The 20,163-nt window shown below is 44.9% G+C and overlaps 1 protein-coding gene across 1 annotated transcript; it reads left to right on the forward strand.

The window, feature by feature from the left end:
• The first annotated feature begins 1,046 nt into the window (after positions 1 to 1,046).
• On the forward strand, positions 1,047 to 19,662 carry megf8 (multiple EGF-like-domains 8). Its single transcript, XM_019267197.2, has 44 exons — positions 1,047 to 1,574; positions 2,187 to 2,379; positions 2,474 to 2,637; positions 2,731 to 2,940; positions 3,102 to 3,282; positions 3,449 to 3,537; positions 3,861 to 4,074; positions 4,187 to 4,370; positions 5,430 to 5,575; positions 5,668 to 5,778; positions 5,892 to 6,043; positions 6,171 to 6,272; positions 6,358 to 6,505; positions 6,884 to 7,047; positions 7,440 to 7,643; positions 7,909 to 8,106; positions 8,274 to 8,534; positions 8,638 to 8,756; positions 8,855 to 8,986; positions 9,244 to 9,357; positions 9,496 to 9,579; positions 10,027 to 10,266; positions 10,392 to 10,576; positions 10,692 to 10,905; positions 11,010 to 11,262; positions 11,378 to 11,510; positions 11,616 to 11,866; positions 12,002 to 12,112; positions 12,199 to 12,317; positions 12,440 to 12,677; positions 12,779 to 12,950; positions 13,037 to 13,200; positions 13,301 to 13,436; positions 13,530 to 13,761; positions 13,865 to 13,988; positions 14,077 to 14,287; positions 14,451 to 14,665; positions 14,740 to 14,935; positions 15,028 to 15,196; positions 15,330 to 15,522; positions 15,614 to 15,784; positions 15,917 to 16,047; positions 16,212 to 16,344; positions 16,456 to 19,662. The coding sequence occupies exons 1-44, from the start codon at positions 1,551 to 1,553 to the stop codon at positions 17,953 to 17,955; spliced, it is 8,685 nt and encodes a 2,894-aa protein (XP_019122742.1). The 5' UTR covers positions 1,047 to 1,550; the 3' UTR covers positions 17,956 to 19,662.
• Positions 19,663 to 20,163: the final 501 nt, after the last annotated feature.

Here is a 20,163-nt window from a genome sequence, read left to right on the forward strand (position 1 = left end):
AATAAGCTACTTTTGACAAAAAAAAATATTTACAAAATAAATTATTCCATTATGCATGTACTGTTTATCAATTATAAACACATGCAGGTGAATAACTCATTATACACATAGGTAAATAAAGTGAAATAAAAGGTGAATAAAGTAAATATAATAGTTATTATAGGCCAAGCTTAAAATCTGACTTGTGATTTAAAAAAATGTATTACATATTGGGGTCCCTGTTCTGTTTACCGCTCGTCCAAGGGGTCTTTGGGCTGAAAAAGGTTGAAGACCTCTGAACTATAATATAAATCTGAATTTAAATTAAAAGTGCAGTGAAATTAGACAAATAGAAAAGTATATAAAAATGTAAAAAAAAAAAATGGAAGAACTTTCATAGAAATCCAATCCACTTTATTTATATAGCATGATTTTCTAGCAAACACAGGGTTCCCAAAGTGCTGCACAACAAGATAAAACACAATAAATAAACAATAGAAACACAATAAAAACATACAAAAAAAAGTATACAATAGAAAGATAAAAAACAATAAAATAAAGTAAATAAAAAGCACTACCCGCACAAGATAAAATAAATCAAAATATGCATGTATAAGAAATAAATAAGAAATTAAGATTAGAGATTAATCAGAATCAGAAATCAGAAATACTTTATTAATCCCTGCAGGGAAATTGTTTTTGTTACAGCAGCTCCCAAACGGTAAGTGAGACAGTAAGAAAACAATAGCAAGAAAACAAAACTTTAACCCTACACACCTATACAATATCCTATTTTAACCCTATATACACATGTATAAATAACAGTTGAATAAAACCAGTGACAGTAAAATAAAAACCAAGTAACGGTGACCTATGCAATATGTAAATATAAAACCTTATAAAGAATTTAGTGTTTGAGAGATTGTACAGAGAATACACTGATTGTTAAAGTGCAGTATGCATGTGTGGCAGATTTCACTTATTAAAAAAAAAAAAGCTTTTATTGTATATGTAAATTTGAACTTGTTGCATTTATTCTTAACACATGAGTGTCTGTTGTTTACATCCAGATGTTTAAACGTTGTTCCCCCCATGGCCACTAGATGGTGGTGGCGGCACAGGCTCAGTCACGGCGCTGTCTTTTGTGTTGGCAACCACCGGTGACTGCCAGCCAGCCCTGAGTACCAAAACAACGGGCATCTGTGCGGATGATGGACCGCAGCGATCGGGTTAAAATGCGTCGCTGTTAGGGCGGACAGCGTTTCTCACTACCGCAATGCTCGCCTTTTAGAAGCATCGCTCTGCCACTAGCCTTACGTAACGATTCATTACTCTCAAGACTGACTTATCCTGCTGTGTTTTTGTTGTGCAGCCGCTGACGATTGCGCATCTGGATTTTTTTTTTGTTGGCTCAAAGCTTTAGCGAGCGAGCTAAAGACAAGTCAAGGCTGTTAGGGGAGCTAACTGAGCTAGCCCGGACCTGAGTCCGGAGCCACTCACTAACCCGATAAGCTCATGTCGTAGCTGGCGTTAAAAGAAAAAAAGGGGGGTGACTGAAAATGTAAAATACCATGAGGCCAAAGAGACGGGAACTGGTGAGTACGAGCATGCAAGTGTACAAAAGCTAACGGCCGGCTAACGGCCTTCAACCGCCGTTAACGGTTATTCGGTTAGCGACCGTTAGCTTAGCAACCGTTAGCTTTGTTGTGATAGCCTGCGGGGAGGGAGAGAGAGAGAGAGAGAGAGAGAGAGAGAGAGAGAGAGAGCGCCTTGTTGTTATTAGCCGGTTTGTCCTTCAGCCAGTTAGATATTAAAAACGCAAATTAATCAAACGACATGTCTGCGTATATATAATATAATGTGCGTATAATGTGTTTGTGTTACTGTACATATGGCTAACAGTTGTTAGCCTCCATCCAGAGACAGTATTTTGTTTTTCACAATAATGTGTCCACTGTTATGTTTGAACACATGGGTCATGCTTATTATGACATGCAGTTAATGCAAAAACGTGCATGGTCATGCAAATAAAAAATAAAAATTGCTTGACCGTTGCATTTCTTCTATGTTTTTAGTGCTTTAGTCAACTCAAACTAAGAGGAGGTTTCATGCACATTTGCTGCAGCATATTTTGCCTGGTCATGTCTCCTATTCCACACCAATTGCTTCCTTTTTCCCACCCCCCCTTTTCCCTTCTCATCATTCAGGCTGTGCCAGTGATGGCCTCCCCCCTCCCTGTCTCCTTCATCCTGGTGGTTGCTCTGCTGTTGGCCGAGTTTCCTGCTTGCCAAGCAGGAGACTGCAAGGGTCACAGGCAGGTGTTGAGGGGACCACCAGGCTACGTCACGGACGGGCCGGGAAACTACTCTGTCAATGGGAACTGCGAGTGGCTTATCAAAGGTATGAAGATATTGCCTTTGTGCACAGGAAGTAGCTCGCAGCCAGTTAAATACACTAATATTTCCCACCCTTTTTTTTTCTCTACATCTTTCAGCTCCTAGCAACAGTCACCGCATTGTCCTGAATTTCACCTTCATGGACACAGAGTGTACCTATGATTACCTGTTTGTGTATGATGGAGACTCCTATCAGAGTCCTCTCCTCGCCAGTCTGAGCGGTAACACCCTGCCCCAACCTATTGAAGCCAAGTCTGGCAAGGTAATGAGTTAAGACATGATGAAATGAACTCTAAAGCATATTAAGTTTGGCAAATGTTAACTTAATGTCTGTTATTTCATTTCTTTTCTCCAGATGTTGCTTCATCTCTTCAGTGATGCGAATTACAACCTCCTCGGCTTCAATGCAACCTACACCTTCTCGTTGTGCCCCGGAGCCTGTGGTGGCCATGGCCGCTGTGACTCCTCTACATTAAAGTGCCACTGTCATCAGGGTTGGGGAGGAGCAGCTTGTACAACCCCTCTGTGCTCCCAGGCTTGTTCTGTCAATGGCCAGTGTGACAAGGTAAGAGTAGGGAGAGGGGGAGGTTAAATCAGCACACAGAGTATACAGTCTTCAGCCAAAGAGCCGCTCAGCCGTTCTCTGAATGACGCCAGGTGTGCTTTTTTATTGAAACATTGATTGTTGGTCCTAAGCTTTTCTTATTCTCACATGTTTTGTCTCAGAAAGGGGAGCGCTGTCTGTGTAACCCAGGCTTCATGGGCCAGAGTTGCCAACTTAGTTTTCATGACGACAGCGGGGCAGGGCAGTGGTGGCGTGTGAGCGAGGAAAGCCCCTACACGCCTCCCAGGACGGGTTCTGCCGGCGTGTACCTGTCCTCCACTGGAGCCATGTACTTGTTTGGCGGTGAGATTGACACACTCTTAATTTCCACTGTTGTTGTTGTTTTAATATTTAATGAACCAACCACACGTTTGTTCTTAGTCAACAGCCCTTCATTCTTCAGCAAGTTTGTTTATTTTATGATGATTAATGAACGAGTGTTTGTTTGGTTTTTACTCCTTTCAATCAGGGTTTGACCTGAACAGAGCTCTTGGTGACTTGATCAAGTATAACTTCACATCCAACCAATGGGAAAGCAGGTCTTACGGGCACTCTCCTGTAAGTGGTTTGTGGATATATACACAACACACACAAACACACACAGGTTTTACTTCCTCCTGATCTTGCATCTCACACTCTGTGCATGTAAAGTTGGTTACTATCAGCCCTCTGCAGTAACCTTATCCTTTAGATGTCATGTAAACCAGAAACCTGGTTTCCTTATTCAGGGTAAAGTATTCAGAGAAACCCTGTCAACACAGCTAGAGTTCTGAAGGAAACCTTGTTTTTTGACAGAGGCATGAAAGGAAACATGATTAGTTGGATTTTTATTTTTGTTATAGAGCCTCTCCTCTCACTGTTTGGCTCTCCTTTGTTGACAGGTGGCTCGTCATTCTCACACAGCAGTAGAGTGGATGGGTAATATGGTTATCTTTGGAGGAGAGTTAGCCAACGGCTCCCTTGCGAGTGATGTCTGGATGTACCGGGCACTCAACGACGACTGGCAACAGCTTGGCTTTTCAAGCTCACTGGGTGCTCCTAAACTGGCCAATCACGCTGCAGCTGTAGTAGACAATTATCTCTATGTATTTGGAGGTGGGTTTCACGTTATATTGTTGCCTTGCTGTGCAGTCTGTGTTTGGACTGGCATACGTTTATTCATTGAGAAATCAGTCGAACTTTAGCAGCATTTCTGCTTACTTCTCAGGTCGCACTGAGGAGGATATGTTTTCCTCTTCTCTGTATCGGTTCGGACTGCATGGCTCTGGACGATGGGAGACTGTTCAGCCCACCGGTGGGAAGCCCCCAGCCACCGCTGGCCACTCGATGGTGTACCACAGCCCATCCAAGACACTGCTGGTTTACGGAGGCCACAGGCCTACCACTGCCAGGTACACATCCCCTTGTGCATCAGCACACTGAATCAGTGTTGTAGACAAGACCAGAGTCTATCAATACCGGAACAACAGCAAGACTTTGAGGCCTTCTCCGCAAGCGTATTGCAGGATTTACAGACTGCTGTGTGTTTTCTTTTGGATGCTGTTGCAGATATCCTCTTTGATGTTTATGAAGTTACTTTCAAGGAGTGTGTGTAAGGGAGGGCAGCGACGGCCAGCCGTTAACGGTGGCAAACATTTAAAATTTAAAATGAGTCAAGTTATTGGTGTCATTTGAAGCAGGAAGTTTTACCTAGTTTATATTCCTTTTTTTTTTAATGACCTGCTTCATAAAATACTGAGTTTAATTTAACTTTGCAGTTGCTGGCTTGCGGTCTTGTGGTCAAACCTCAACCTGACCTCTCTTTATTAATCTACAAACTGTGGAACATTTTGAAAAAGTATTTTCAGTTAATTATGAAACTGTGGCGGGACAAACTCGAGATTATTAGGTGAATAATATGGAAACACTGGTGATATCCCCACCGCTGTGGTCTTGACCGGTCTTGAAATCCTCTTGAAATCCTGAGTCCTCTTTGTTGGAGACCGAGACAAGACATTGGAAAAATGCAGTTAATCGTGAGACGAGACCAAGACCTTCAAATTTATTGCACTGAATACAGGAATACATACACAGCCAGTAGGAAGAGGGAGAACTGTGACGTGTGTCGTAGTACACACTTCTCTAGTTGTGGTTTGTTAAGGGGTACAGTTTCCTGCCTAGGTTGTGGCACATCTCTATTTGTTTGGGTGCAGATGTGTCATTTCTCTATTCCTGTGAACAGACAGTGAACTGTAAACAGTTTATCCCAGATTAGATAAGATAAAACCTGATTCCTGTAGCAAAAACTTAAAATAAACACAAACAAACAAAAAAAGACAAGACAACAGAGGTAGACATTTTTTGAAATAATAAAACAAATGGCCTCTGAGAACATTTTGAGAATAATCCAACAAGTAAATATACAGCATCTTTTATAGATACATAAAGTACACACTGTTTGTTTTCTTAAGGTTTAGTGTTAGAGTGAACAACACCGACGTGTTCCACGTGGAGAGGCGGTTTTGGACAGCCTTCCGTTCCCGTTTCCCAGCGACAGGCCCACGAGAGAGAGCTTTCCACTCAGCCACTGTCATTGGAAACTACATGGTGGTCTACGGTGAGTATCACGAAAATAAGCAGGTGTAATCCATTTTAATCAGTGCAGTCCCATGTATATTTATCTATTCTCTTCCTGTCTTTCTCTCCTAGGGGGGAATGTACATATTCACTACCAAGAGGAGAAGTGCTACGATGAGGAGATCTTCTTTTACCATCTGGGCTGTCACCAGTGGGTGTCTGCTGGGGAAAAATGGTCCCTCAGTAAGTCCTTGTAGACTGTGTCTTCTTTCTAGACTGGCACACAGTTCATAGTTTTCATCCACAACTAGTTTCTTGATATTTGGTACTTACAAAACTTCTATTTTTTTCCTAAGGTGGTGATGCTGTGAGGGGCCGTTACTCGCATGTTGCTGCTGTGATGGAGGGACGGGTGCTGCTGGTTGCTGGGGGTTACAGTGGTGTTGCCCGTGGAGACCTGGTGGCTTACAAAGTTCCACTGTTCGTCAGTAGCAATCAAAGTGATCGGGTGAGTAAATAACAGGAAGTTATTGGGAAGACTGGTGGGAGAAAGAACGAGAAAACTGTGTTAAAGAAGAGCAACTAGGGACAACTAAATCTAAATAGTTGTGTCTGTGTGTGTCTGTGTTGCCTAGGACGCCGTTTGTGCTGAAGCTCTAGACGAAAGTATGTGCCTTAAGAACCCAGAGTGCAGCTGGTGTGAAGGTCGCTGTCGAGAGTACCAGCCCACTAATCCGGTAACACTTCCCTTTGTACAGCCTTGTGGTTCTTATACATATTGTCACACTGTTGCAATATCTAATCCCCGTTTTGTGTCCACAGTGTGGCAGTAATGGTTGCTTGGGCCTAGCTCGCTTCCTGTCTGATTGCCAGTCCTGCCTGGTGTTCAGTGGCACTCCAGCTTTTCTGGCACGTGCCCCTGGGGATTTTGGCTGGTGTGTTCAGAATGAGTCCTGCCTACCAGTGTCAGGTGAGACCCAGGGAGGGAGGAAGGAGGGCAGGAGAGAAGGGCTAAGCTTCAGACTGAAAAAGAGATGTTGGGAGTTGACATGGGAGGGACTAGACTCATGTTGGGCGTGTTTCAGAGATAGAGCACAGTGACTTGACTACATTCAGCTGAGATTGGACAAGCTACTCAGACCATGATTTGACTCGCATGTCCAATTACATACTTGCTTTGGTGCAGCAAGGTCATGTCCTTTTACTCTTTTTGAACACACGTCACACAAAAGTCACAGATCAGACTCGTTTCGGTACAGTAGTGCACTTTAGGAAACTGCTGTATTATGAGATTTTCAGAGGTCAGATGTGTTCTTTGTGTGCTGACCTCTCCCTCTCGGTCTCACAGAGCGAAGTGCGTGCCGTGTGGACCAGATCTCAGGGGCGTACGGCTGGTGGGGGGAGCGTACCCTTTTCCTAACCTCCCTCCACTCCTGTCGCACCGAGAACTATGTCCCGGGACTGCACCTGCTCACCTTCCAGCACCCCCGCAACGACTCCCAGCCTGACAAGGTACGGAGTCTAAATCTCAAGTGCTAACTGTACTAGTTGTGGTTGTAATTACTTCCCTCTCTGCTTATACTTATCCCTCCTTCCTTCCTCCATCATTGCTGTGACACTGTAACTCCACTGCAGTCCTCCAACTTATATAATATAATATTATAATTATTTCTTTTATTTTTCATTTCTACATTGTGCTCTTTGCTTTTTAACCTCTCTAATTCAGTGCTTACTTGTCTTTCTTGCTTTTTTCGCTGTCTGTTTTGCTATTAACTCAAAGAGAAGATTTGTTTTTCAAGTAGCTTGTCAAACTTTGCAGTTTGTAGAGAATACTGCTTCTGTTGATGTGTCTCCACTTCCATCCATCCTCCACTATCCTCCATCCTCGTCACCCCTTTTGCCAGGTGTCCATCCTCCGCAGCACCACCATCATCCTTAGCCCTACCACAGAAATGGACGTAGCCCTACAGTTCAGGGGCTTCATCCACCCGTTGTGGGGAGCCCCTCCACCTGCACCCGCTCCCACCGAGACTGTTTCCATGTGGGCTCGCATCCAGAGGCTCCACTTTGAGGCTCGAATGGCATCAGGTCCCAACTCCAGCCAACTGGTGAGAGAAAGTGCATGTCAACACTCCAGACTTTGTTTTTTTTTTTAATCCGATAAATGATTTTAAAACAAATGGCTCATATTTTTTGTTTTTTAATTTAAATTCACTGCATTTATCATATGCACATTTCTGAAAAGCTAATTTAATGAAAAAACTGCTGTTGAACAGGCACACCCTATGTTTTAAATACATTAAAAGAGATTTATTAAATTAGCAGCACTCATTTATTGCCATTTAACTTAACACCACTTTTTCTTTCTCTTAGGAGGTGGTGGGTCATTGGGCAGCCCAGCAGGAGAAGGAGTTGAGGCTGCTGGCTCGCCCAGATGGGAGTAGACTATTCTCTAACCTGACTAGGGGCAACCATTACCTCGTTCAGGCTGAAGGCTACCTTAACAACTCGGGCTCGGGGCAGACCAGCGAGATGGCTCTGATCTGGAACAGAACATTGCCTGGAGGGAGTGTGAGTACTGGCATCGTTAAACTTTTTCTACAAAAGCAGAGAGGTTAACCAGTGAAAGTTGTTGTTCCTTGCACATTTTTAATTCTATAATTGTTTCCTCACAAGGAGTTTTTCTCAGTAGATGCAAAATATCTTACCTCATGTTCTCTCTTTCCCCCATCTCTTAGGAGATCTCTTTCCTGTTTTTGGAGCCTTACCGCTCAGGTTCCTGCTCAGGATACATGTCCTGTCTAGCCTGTCTATCAGACCAATCTTGTGGCTGGTGCCCATCCTTGTCACGCTGCTTGTTACGGGATAGCCCAGACCTGGAGCCATGCCCTGAGGGAGAGAAGGAGGAAGGCAAGGGAGAAGGTCAACGCCATCTGCTGCTGGCACCCCAGCACTGCACCTTGTGTGAAGAGTACAGAGACTGCTCTGCTTGTACTCAGGTACATCATAGATGACAAAAGGTTTAAACATAAAATGTCACTATATTGTTGATATTATAGCTTCAATTACAGCCACTCATGCAAATCTACCTTTGACCTGCAGGACGCTTATTGTGAATGGCAGATAAACTCCAGCAAGAAAGGCGACTACCAGTGCAGTCGACGGGGAAAACTAGATGGATCCATACGTGACCCAAGGGGATGTCCTAAAGTCTGCAACCAGTGAGTTGAAAAACTATATTTTAACAAGATTTCAACAAGAACCTACAACTCACCCTTTTTCTACTCCCCTCTCTGGTAATTGTTTTTGTCTTGCAAAGGAGAAAGACGTGTGGTGAGTGCCTCTCTAACTCCAGCCAGTGTGCATGGTGTGAGTCAGCCCAGGCCTGTTTCTATTTCGCTGCCTACCTCACAAAATACCCGTACGGAGAGTGCAGGGACTGGTATGACAGGTAAAACGAGGACTTTTTTTTCAGACCTTCTTTGTTTTATTTTAAGCTGAGTTTATACACATAATGACTATTTGCAGTTGCACACACAGTTTCCTTGTTTGCATGTTTGTTTCTGTGATTTTTAAGTAGTATATTCACATTGCTTGTATTAAACCAAGATAAAGAAATTAGTACAAAAGTTTTATGAGTTCAAATAATTCAGTGCACCCTTACGTCAATAATCTGATATTCTCTTTCTTTATTCTCGTACCCGTCAGTGTTCATTCGGTTCCACAGTGTAAGCAGTGTTCAGCTTTAAACACCTGCACAGACTGCCTGCGGACGTTCCAGTGTGGCTGGTGTGGTGACTATAACAATCCGACAATTGGAAAGTAAGTATTGTAAACATAACGACACACCTAATTTGAATAAGTGAATAGTACATCCTTTTTCTAATCAAATTGCTGATGTGTTAACTGATTATTGTGATTTTTGTCTAGTCATTTATTCTTTTCCACTCGTCTTTTTAGATGTTTGAGGGGGGACTGGGCAGGAATGGACGACCCCTCGGTGTATAACTGCAGCATGGCTGTGGCTGAAGCACGAGCTGCAAAGTAAGATTTACGTTTTCATTGACTTGATGCTGTTAGGGTTCTTGTTATATGAGCAGTTTTATACTTTTAATATAGTGGATGGAGTGTTTAAAACCATAATTAGTAAATATTGACAAGTTCCTCACTTTTAGCCTTTTTAGAAGCAGACTGTTTTAATAAACATTTGTGAGACTCACCAACAGATCAAATCCAATTGTTCCAGTCTGTCAAAGAAAACATTTCAGTGTATCAGATAGATCCAATTAGAAAATAAATAATTGAAGTGCTTTTTGTTGTGTTTTTGTTTGTGATGGCTCGGTTTAGCTTTTAGAAACCATCACAGCCCGTAGACATGTTAGACGTGTTATTGTAAACTAAAACAGAACTTCTACATTGGGATATAACACGATGAATGGATAGATTGATATAGTATACCTGTTCAACTCACCTTGTCCGGCTCTCCTCTAGCCCTGAGCCCCAGACCTCAGCCCCGCCTCGACCCCTGGAAATGGAGATGGAGCTGGAGCACTTGGATGACGAAGAGCAGGATGCGATCTGGTCCTACCCAACCTGTCCCGATGTAGAAGAATGCAGGCTGGGTCTCCACAACTGTCACCTATTTGCCACCTGCATCAACACCCCCACTTCCTACGAGTGCCACTGTGAGAGAGGATACACAGGAGATGGCACACTGCACTGCAACCAGACGTAAGAGTCTTTGCCTAAAAATGATTCATCCTTCAGCCCTCTTAACCTAAAAATCTTCCTCACCTTCATCAAAATTTCTTTTACATTTTGACTCCCCCCATATTTTTCCTCCCTCCCTCCCACAGGTGCTACAATGAGTGTCGTGAGGGCCAGTGTAGTGGCAGCCCACGGTTTGAGTGTGAATGTTCTCTCGGCTGGACTTCTGACCCCGCCACTCTGGTTCTCAGTGGTGTTGAATGTGATGTGGACTGTGGCTGCAACTTCCATTCCACCTGTATTACTGCACCAGGGATCTGTGACGAATGCCAGGGTGAGATCATAATGTGTAACCTATTTCAATACCTTGTAAGTCATACAGAACTAATTCATGAAGTAGAATCACACAATTCATAAAACTAAACTGACATTCTTCTTCTGTCTTTCAGATTGGACTACAGGGCCCCACTGTGAGCACTGCCGTCCCGGTAGTTTTGGATCAGCTCTGGCTGGTGGCGGCGGCTGTGTGCCATGTGAGTGTAACGGCCACGGTGACCCAATCCGAGGATACTGTCACAACCAGACAGGCCAGTGCTACTGCACCCACAACACTCAGGGAGCACACTGTGAGTCCTGCCTGCCTGGTTACTACGGAGACCCCAGGTAAGGAGATCTTAATCATATACCTTAACTAAGGAGTGTAGATTAAAGTAATACTGATGAAAGTAAAAAGTTTGTCCCTCCTGACATCTGTCTCTTTCCTATAGGAACAATGGCACATGCTATCGCCAATGCCAGGGCCGTTCTGTGCTGCTGTCCTCCACCTCCTCCTCCTCCTCCTCCTCTACCATGCCTCTCTCCTCTTCTCTTGGATGGCGGAGTGGAACAGAGGGGAAAGGTGGGCTTTCTCATTGCTTGTGGGTTCTGTCAGTGACCGAGAACCTTGCACCTTGTCTGCCCAGGCAACTGTGTCCCCCTGTAGCCCTCACTCTACACCCAGACTCCCACACGCATTGTAAAGTGAGTACAAACATGTACTAATTATACGTGTGTGCAAATGAGCATGTTAGCTACACTGTAGCATCAAAATTTGTATTTATCTTTGTATGAATATTTCTTTATATTTATTGCGCAGAGCTCGTTTGTGTATGTGTTTGATGGGCTTCCTCGTTTCCTGAGCAATGGAGTTGTACATTCAGATCACAACCTGATTGGGGCATTTTGTGGAACCACGAGGTCCCAACCTATCACTGTGGAGGCCACCTCAGGTATTTATCCATATATTCTTAAGCAAAGCAATCAAGTTTGAGACATTTAAACACCCAGTCAGAAGTCACAGTGTCACTATATTGTACCTTCTCTTTTACCACCAGGTGTGATCTCCGTCTACTTTGAGGCCAACGTCTCCTCGAGCAAACCTCAAGGCTTCAATGCCTCTTTCTGGGTGCGGCGGTGTCACCAGAGCTCTGATGAGGGAGAAGAGGGGTCACCTGTGTGTCCAGGTGGAGCCCAATGCCAAGGGGGGCTCTGTCAGTGCCCTCAGGGATATGGTGGACCCCACTGCGACCGGCCCATGTGCCCTCAGGATTGTGGGATAGCAGAAGGAAGAGGGGCTTGCAATATGGTAAGAGATGACCATTTATATTAAGAAGTTTACATTGCCATTTGATTTGATGTGTTCATCTTCGGCCGTAAAATAATGTGTCCTGTTGATGATAGTCATGTGATTGCTAACTAGCTTTTTTTTTTCTGTGTTCAGTCTCTGGGAGTGTGTGTGTGCTCAGACAGCTGGGCTGGCTCAGACTGCTCTGTCCCTCGAGACTCCAACAGCCTGGTCTGGGACACACTGCTGGACACGCAACTGACAGTGGTAAGGGCAAAATATATAAACAGTATTCTGCACACTTACACTCCAGCACAAACGGACACACACTCATATGCACTGTTACTCCACAGAACCAGGCCCACAGGTTCCTCCACAGGATGGGCCACTCTCTGGTGTCTGGACCACAGGGCAACCTCTGGATGTATGGAGGCCTCTCTCTGTCAGAGGGCATTCTAGGAAATGTCTACAGGTAGGGCCATGTAAACAGAGACTGTCCTCAGTAGTATTAATGTCATGAACTTTTTTAGGTGTTTTTATACTGTATGTATTGTCTATGTGCATAGTAACACAGTTTGTCCCCGGTTGCTTTAGATATTCTGTGTCAGAGCATCGTTGGACCCAAATGTTAACAAGCTCTGTGGAAGAAGGTTCGACTCCTAGCCCTCGCTATCACCACGCCGCTTCACTGCTGACCAGTCATGAGTCTGGCTCTGGGGGCCACGGAGCTAGTCACAACTTCATGTTGGTGGTGGGAGGTGTCACTCAAAACGGCGTTGCCATGGATACCTGGAGTCTCAATCTCAGCAGCTTAATCTGGAGAGAACACACGGTTAGGATTCGATTTGTCAAGAAAATACAAGATATCTTAAAAATCTGGAGTATATATATTTTTTACCTCCAGCTAATTCAATGTTCCTCCACCTCTCACAGAGCTCAGTGCTGCCCCCGGTGGCTGGCCACACTTTGACAGTACGCCGAGACTCCTCTGTGCTGTTGATTGGCGGTTACTCTCCAGAGAACGGCTTCAACCACCATCTGCTGGAGTTCAGCCCTCATTCTGGAAACTGGACCATCGCCCCCCACACTGGCACACCGCCTACAGGTTTTTGAGGCCCTTTTTTTAAAAAATAGTACCTTTTGAAAATGTGTCAACAAATGAAGTGAACTTTTTGTTCCTGTATTTTTCAGGTTTATATGGCCACTCAGCAGTCTACCATGAACAGACTGATGCCATCTATGTCTTTGGAGGCTACCGCTTTCACGTAGAGACTGTGGAGCCCTCAGGCGAGCTCTACAGTCTATACTACCCCAACCTTACCTGGTCTCTTCTGGTCCCCTCACGGGGTAATAAGGTAAGAGTCTCCTGACAAGCCATTGCATTTATCCTCTTATTAGTCCACTGCATAAAGATAACATAGATATATTTTGATGTATCGTTTCTTTGCTGCGCAGCCCCTGTCCCGTTTCTTCCACGCTGCAGCCCTGATCAAAGACACCATGGTCATTGTTGGTGGGAGGACGGAAGCAGAGGACTATAGTAACTCAGTGTCTCTGTACCAGATCAACTGTAACACCTGGATACATCCAGGTGACTGTCTTGGTGTTTTCCTCCTGATTAAATTGCAGTCAAATCAAAACTTGCCATGCTATAACCAAACACCTCTCCACCTCTGTCCTTCAGTGTCTGCTGTAGGAGATCCAGTCAATCGTTCTGTGTCTCTTGCCATGACGAGCTGGGGTGGTCGTCTCTTCCTGTCAGGAGGCTTCAATGGCATCACTCTGGGCAGACTCCTGACCCTGTCTGTGCCCTCTGACCCTTGTGCCCTGCTGCCCACACCAGAGGCCTGCAACACCACCACAGGCAGCTGTGTGTGGTGTAGAGGAGCGTGTGCTTCTTCTGATACTGCTGAGAGGTAGCACACTGGCTGAAAACAACTTCAAATAAATAGCATTATGCTCTTGAGCTTAAAGTTATGTGCTGCTGCTAAATAAAATGCATTGGTACCTCTCCGTCAGAATGGGCTGCTTTGGCCAGTCTCCCTGTTCCCCAACCCCTCGTCAGCCAGACCAGTGTCGCAGACTGAAGACCTGCAGCGAATGCCTCGCCCGACACCCCAAAACATTCTCCAGTCCATCACAGGTAACACACGACCACCCTGCTCCAACACGATCATTACCTCAAAGCTACTGTCTATTATCTAAAGTCTGTTCTTCACTAAATTTCCCAGCCTGCTCTGCAGTGCAAGTGGTGCACAAACTGTCCAGAGGGGGCCTGTATCAGCAGCTCTGTTAGCTGTACATCTGAACATGACTGTCGGATCAACCAGAGAGAGATTTTCCTGTCTAGCAACTGCACCGAGACCAGCTGTGAGGCCTCTGACTGCCCCAAGTGCACTGCTTCTGGAAAATGCATGTGGACTCGCCAATTCAAGCGCACAGGTACAGGAAATAGTGTTGATGAGCTTCGGGGAACTTGTGAATTTCTTTCCTTTTTTTGGTTTTAAAAAATGTGAATCAGGATCACCAGCTGAGTTTTGTGCATTTTGATTTTAAGAATTTTTATGTTTCACTGAAAAAAACATCTGTGTTATGATTTCTCCAGGTGAGACGAGGCGCATCCTGAGTGTGAACCCCACCTATGACTGGACGTGTTTCAGCTACGCCCTGCTCAACGTCTCTCCAATGCAGGTGGAGTCTTCTCCCCCATTGCCGTGCCCTCCACCCTGCCACAGTCTGCATAACTGCAGCCTCTGTCTGGGCTCCAGAGGCTCTGATGGGGGTTGGCAGCACTGTGTGTGGAGCATGGCTCTGCAGCAGGTAAGAGTGTACGTCTTTTATATATTTATTAAAAGCATCTTCATATTTAGCTAACCTCTCTTCCCTTCCTCTAGTGCATGAGCCCGTCTTTCGTGCCCCTGCGATGTGAGGCGGGTCAGTGTGGTCGCTTGCTTTCCGGGGGGGACTCTTGCTCTCCACAGTGCTCCCAGCTCACGCAGTGCTCCCAGTGCATTGCCAGGCCTCAGTGTGGCTGGTGTGCTACTCGTGGGGGCAATGGGGCTGGACGCTGCCTGCAAGGAGGACTTGATGGTGAGAAATAGCTTAAGTAGATGCGTTCAAGCATCGTAAGGTATAACCAGTTTAGTTTTTCATCTTTGATTTACTCTATTCTTGTGTCACAGGTGTGAGCGAAGGCGTTTGCCCCCTAAGAAACAGCAGCTGGTCCTTCCTCCACTGTCCAGAGGAGGATGAGTGTGCCAACAGCCATCACCACTGCAACAGCACCCAGGACTGCCATGACCTACCACAGGGATACCACTGCACCTGCAAACAGGGTTACATACTCAGCAGGTAAAATCAAGAGTCAGCATGTATGCCTCAGTTTCAGAACACATAAAGGATATTATAAAAAGTACTGTATTGCTTTTCAAATGTACTGCACAGGTTAACCCAAATATCATCTTCTTGTTTTCCTCCTGCACAGTGTTTCTGGTCAGTGTGAGCCAGTGTGCGCACAAGGGTGTGTGAACGGGACATGCGTGTCTCCAGGAGTGTGTCAGTGTCACTTTGGATTTGTGGGAGATAACTGTTCCTCTCAGTGCAGCTGCAACAAACACAGCAACTGTGCTGGTGTTAACAAACCAGATGTTTGCATTGAGTGCCACAATAACACCATTGTAAGTGCTTGTAGTTAAACACATGCAAATACTGTAAACACAGTTTTTCCCCATGTCCCCATGTGTTGATTTCTCCTTCCTCTATTTTTAGGGTAAACACTGCGAAAAGTGTAAGCCTCTGTTTGTGGGCTCTGCCAAGGGAGGCGGCACTTGTCGTCCATGTCGGGAGTTTTGCAGGGAAAACAGTGCTGTGTGTTTATCCCGAGACGAACATAAGAAGGCCATCGAGAACCCACGGGTCTTTCCTCTGGACCCCAGCAGCGTAAGTGTGATTCTCATGATTTTATACAAAAAGCAAATACAAAAGTAGTGTGTTACTCTTGTATCTCGGGCTTTGTGTCTGACACTTTACTGTTAAGTTTCAGGGCTATGTGTCTCTTTGTTCTACTATCAGATTCAGAATTGGGTGTCTGAGGGTCCCACAGAAGAGAATGCTGTGTGTGTGAATTGCCAGAACAACAGCGTGGGGGACAAATGTGAGAGTTGTCTCAGTGGCTACTTCCTGCTGCAGGGGAAGTGTGACAAGTGAGTAAAGATTGCTGCTCAGTAGTCAATAGATTACTGTACTGTGACCAACACCACAAAGCTTTTATGTGTCATGTACAATAATATAATGCTTTTAAAATAATGTTCTGGCATTTCCTACTGTCTCCTCTTCAGTGTTTTCTCTTTTTCTCTCTTCATTGCAGGTGTCAGTGTAATGGCCATGCAGACACGTGTAATGAACACGATGGCACAGGTTGCCCCTGCCAAAACAACACAGAGACCTCTTCCTGTCTCAGCAGCCCTCAGAGTGACAGGAAAGACTGCTACCGGCAACAGGTATGCAGAGGGTAGACATGATTTCAAATGTAGAAGATTTGGATTGTGTATATATAGACGTATAAATATAGAAGATTTGCTCAAATTGTATTTGTTGTGCTCTATTTAAAGTGCGCCAAATGCAAAGACTCCTTCAATGGCACACCGGTGAATGGGCGTCAGTGCTACCGTCAGTTCAACGTGGACACAGAGTGCTGCTTTGACCCAACGTCCCAGACCAACTGCTTCCATGATCCCACCATTCGAAACCTGCCCAAGGGGCGCACTGTGTTTTTTGCTGCACAGCCAAAGTTCACCAATGTGGACATTCGGGTCACCATTGATGTTACCTTTGGTGAGGTGGAGGTGTATGTGTCCAATTCTCATGACACCTTCATTGTGGATGTGGACCGGTACACAGGGATACACACCATCAAGATTGAGGAAGAGTCGGGGACTCGGGGTCCAGCGACTGGTGCAGATAAGGATTCACCTCCGTCCCCTATAAAGGTGTTTGCCAACACCTCATCCAGTCTGGGAGGCCCAGTCCTCTCCCATAATCCACTGCAGCTGCAAGCAAAAGCACCGGGCGCTGAGAGAGAAATTCGAGAGGAGCGGGCTGAAGGACTCATCTCATACATCACTGTGTGGAAACCACAGACGGTGCTGATTGTCCGAGGTGTTCGAGATCGTGTGGTCATCACCTTCCCCCATGAGGTGCACTCCCTGAAGTCCAGCCGCTTCTACATCGCTCTGAGAGGCGTGGGAACTGGCGACAAACATGGCGAGTCCCAGGGCCTGCTGTTTCTGCGACAGGACCAGGCCCACATCGATCTTTTTGTCTTCTTCTCTGTTTTCTTCTCCTGCTTTTTCCTCTTCCTGTCTGTCTGCGTACTTCTGTGGAAGGTTAAGCAGTTCCTGGACTTCCGTCGGGAGCAGCGTCGCCACATCCAGGAGATGACCAAGATGGCGTCAAGGCCGTTTGCTAAACTCACCATATACCTTGAGCCAGAGGAGCCTCAGCTCATCTACCTTCCTTCAGCTGGTGGAGGGGTAGGGGGCAGCACTGTAACACTTGCTCATGCCCGTACGGGCAAGTTAGGAGGAGTGGTGGTGGGCCAGAGGGGCAGGGCAGGAGCTGTCTCCTACAAACATGACCCAGGCTCCGGACCCACAGCCCACCACCACCATCACCTCACCCTGGGCGGAGGGGGCAACGGCGGCCAGCACCTGCCGCTGCACTACTTGAACACCCACCACTATGCCAGCACCACAGCTGGCACCCCGGCCTCACACCATCACCACCCATCCACGTACAGCGGCTACCAGCACTTTTGCCGCTCCGACCCTTTCCTCTCTCAGCTCATGGGCTTTTCCTATTCAACCTTTAAGGTCGGGCCCATCACCCTGGAGCCCACAGATGACGGCATGGCTGGGGTCGCCACTGTCCTCTTCCAGTTGCCTGGGGGTGTCTTGGCTCCGAATCGTGCCTGTTTGGGGTCTGCACTGGTTACTTTGCGTCAGAACCTGCAAGAATACTGTGGCCATGGCAGCGGAGGGGGGCACCCAGGGGCCGGAGCAGGGCGCAAGGGGCTGCTAGGGCATCAGCACCTGACCACTATGGCTATGTAGGGAAGCAAAGCTATAAATAAAATAGGACATGGATAAAAGAGAGGATAAATCTGTAAAGTGTTTGATATATAAATTAATTTTTTGAAAGAAACCGCCACAAGTCAAAGACAGAAGTCCAAAAGAAAGAGTTATGACAGAGTCCGTTAACGTGAGCATTTTGAACAGAGTTGTACATACACTGTATAATGGATTATTATGTCTTTTATTGTATTATGTATTGCTATACTGTATTTCAGTGCTTCACATGACCAAGCCAGCTGTCTCTAGAATGCACTGCAACTGCTATACGTATCAACAAAACAACGTTGCAACCCGTCTGTGATCACTAAAGAGGTATGAGCACATTCAACAAGGCAGTCTCGCACAAATGACTGAAGCTGGACTGTAGATCAAATTGTTCTCATTGACCAACAGAGGTTAAAAGAAAATACATCCGCTCTCTTTGGAACCAACATGTGCTTTATACCATGAAAAAGTGACAATCAAAGTTGCCATTGAGAACAAAAGACTTAAATTGGTTCAGCATAATGTGCAAGTTTGTCAACTCAGCGCAGGAAAAAAAAAAGTCAAAGTTGCTTGTGAGATGGTTTTTATATCAGTCAATATGAGTGATTTATAATTATAACTCAATATATGGCAGGCTTCTAAGCTACATGTATATGTTAAACAGACTCCTGAGTATGTTTTTGCATATTCATTCACCTGCTCTGTTACATTATGTTTTTTTTTCTGCTCATCTGCCTTCACTTCTTGCCTTGTCTGTGAGTCAACCGGCTTACACGTAATACTTGTGTTAATGGAAGTGTGTGGTGCAGCTCCTGGAGGACATAATGACATTTTACATTTTGTTTCATGTAAAAGAAAAAAAAAATGAAGGATAATGTTTTCACAATATGAGACTTCAGTTCAGATACTATAATACTGTAAAACGCAACAGAACTCGTCCATGAAAATGAAGAAGTCGTGTTACATTTGGTTACATTTTGTTGACATAAAATGTATGTTGGTGTTTGGCTAGTTTTGCTGGACTGCTTTTTCAGGCAACTTGCCTGCTTAGATGATTGTATTAGCCAGTCATAGCTACAATTTGATATAAAATAATGGATGTGGAAGAAAAAAAATACAGAATAACAAGTGTTACTCTATTGAAATTGCAATGATAACGGAAAGAGTTTCATTCGAAAGTTCTCCTGGTGAGAGATTTTGGAAAGACTGTTTGAGACTGAATTACTTGTTCACTGGTTGGTGTTGACGTAAGTATTTTTTTTTTTCTTTGTTTTCCTTTTTGCACTGCATGGAGGCAATGAGCCCCATTACTCATGTGAAACACTAAGAGGGGATTTCGTCCAGCCTCAGATGGCACACAGTGTCATGGATGAACTCAGAATGGTGCTACTGGCTTCTTATCGAATGAACAAAAATCATGAGAGGTTTTGTCATGAACTGATGATTACTCACAGCATAGTTAAGCGAACTAAAGCGCAAATAAATACTGTTCACTATTTATAACAGCCCTCCATGAATAAGCATTAATATTTGTTTTTTTTGTCCTGTATCTTTGTGTTTTTTTTTTTTTTTTTTTTACATACCTTATTTTTGTACATAACTTTTTTTTTTCTTGCTTTCAAAGAAGGGAACAGTGTTGAACTTAAGATTGCGTCAAGATTCTCTGTCCTGAGTCGGCTGAAATAAAGTCTGTGGAACATGTTTGTGTGTTTTGTACTGAAGTTAAAATCATGCAGTTAGTATTTCTAATATGAGTTGATTTAAAAGGACAGTGAGGACTTGGCATCATCTAAATAAATGTTTACAAGCACTGGGATGTGAATAGAAATGATGCTGCCATAACATAAACATCTTATTTTTGAATTAATTGAATTATTTGGAGGGCGGCACAGTGTCACTCTACAGCAAGAAGGTTCCTGGTTCAAACCTCACCTGGGGCCTTTCTGTGTGGCTACCCTGGCTTCCTCCCACAGTCCAAAGACATGCACATAATAGTTTAATTGGTGACTCTAAACTGCCCGTAGGTGTGAATGAACGTGAATGCTTGTTTGTATGTGCCCTGAGATGAACTGGCAACTTGACCAGGGTGTACCCCGCCTCTTGCCCAATAAGATAAGGATAATTGGTTACAGAAAATGGATGGATATATTTTAGGTAACACACCATTTTCACAGCAGCTATTTTGACATGAAACAGCAGGGT

This window comes from Larimichthys crocea, chromosome XIII (assembly GCF_000972845.2).
Source record: "Larimichthys crocea isolate SSNF chromosome XIII, L_crocea_2.0, whole genome shotgun sequence".
Taxonomy (NCBI): Eukaryota; Metazoa; Chordata; class Actinopteri; family Sciaenidae; genus Larimichthys; species Larimichthys crocea.

What these genes read in the sequence shown, in the direction of transcription:
- megf8 (XM_019267197.2), top strand. Translation starts at nt 1,551, where the DNA reads ATGAGGCCAAAGAGACGGGAACTG. An exon ending in TTATCTCTATGTATTTGGAG is followed by an intron (nt 4,075 to 4,186) that starts GTGGGTTTCACG and finishes CTTACTTCTCAG; the next exon opens with GTCGCACTGAGGAGGATATG. An exon ending in TCCCCTCACGGGGTAATAAG is followed by an intron (nt 13,201 to 13,300) that starts GTAAGAGTCTCC and finishes TTTGCTGCGCAG; the next exon opens with CCCCTGTCCCGTTTCTTCCA.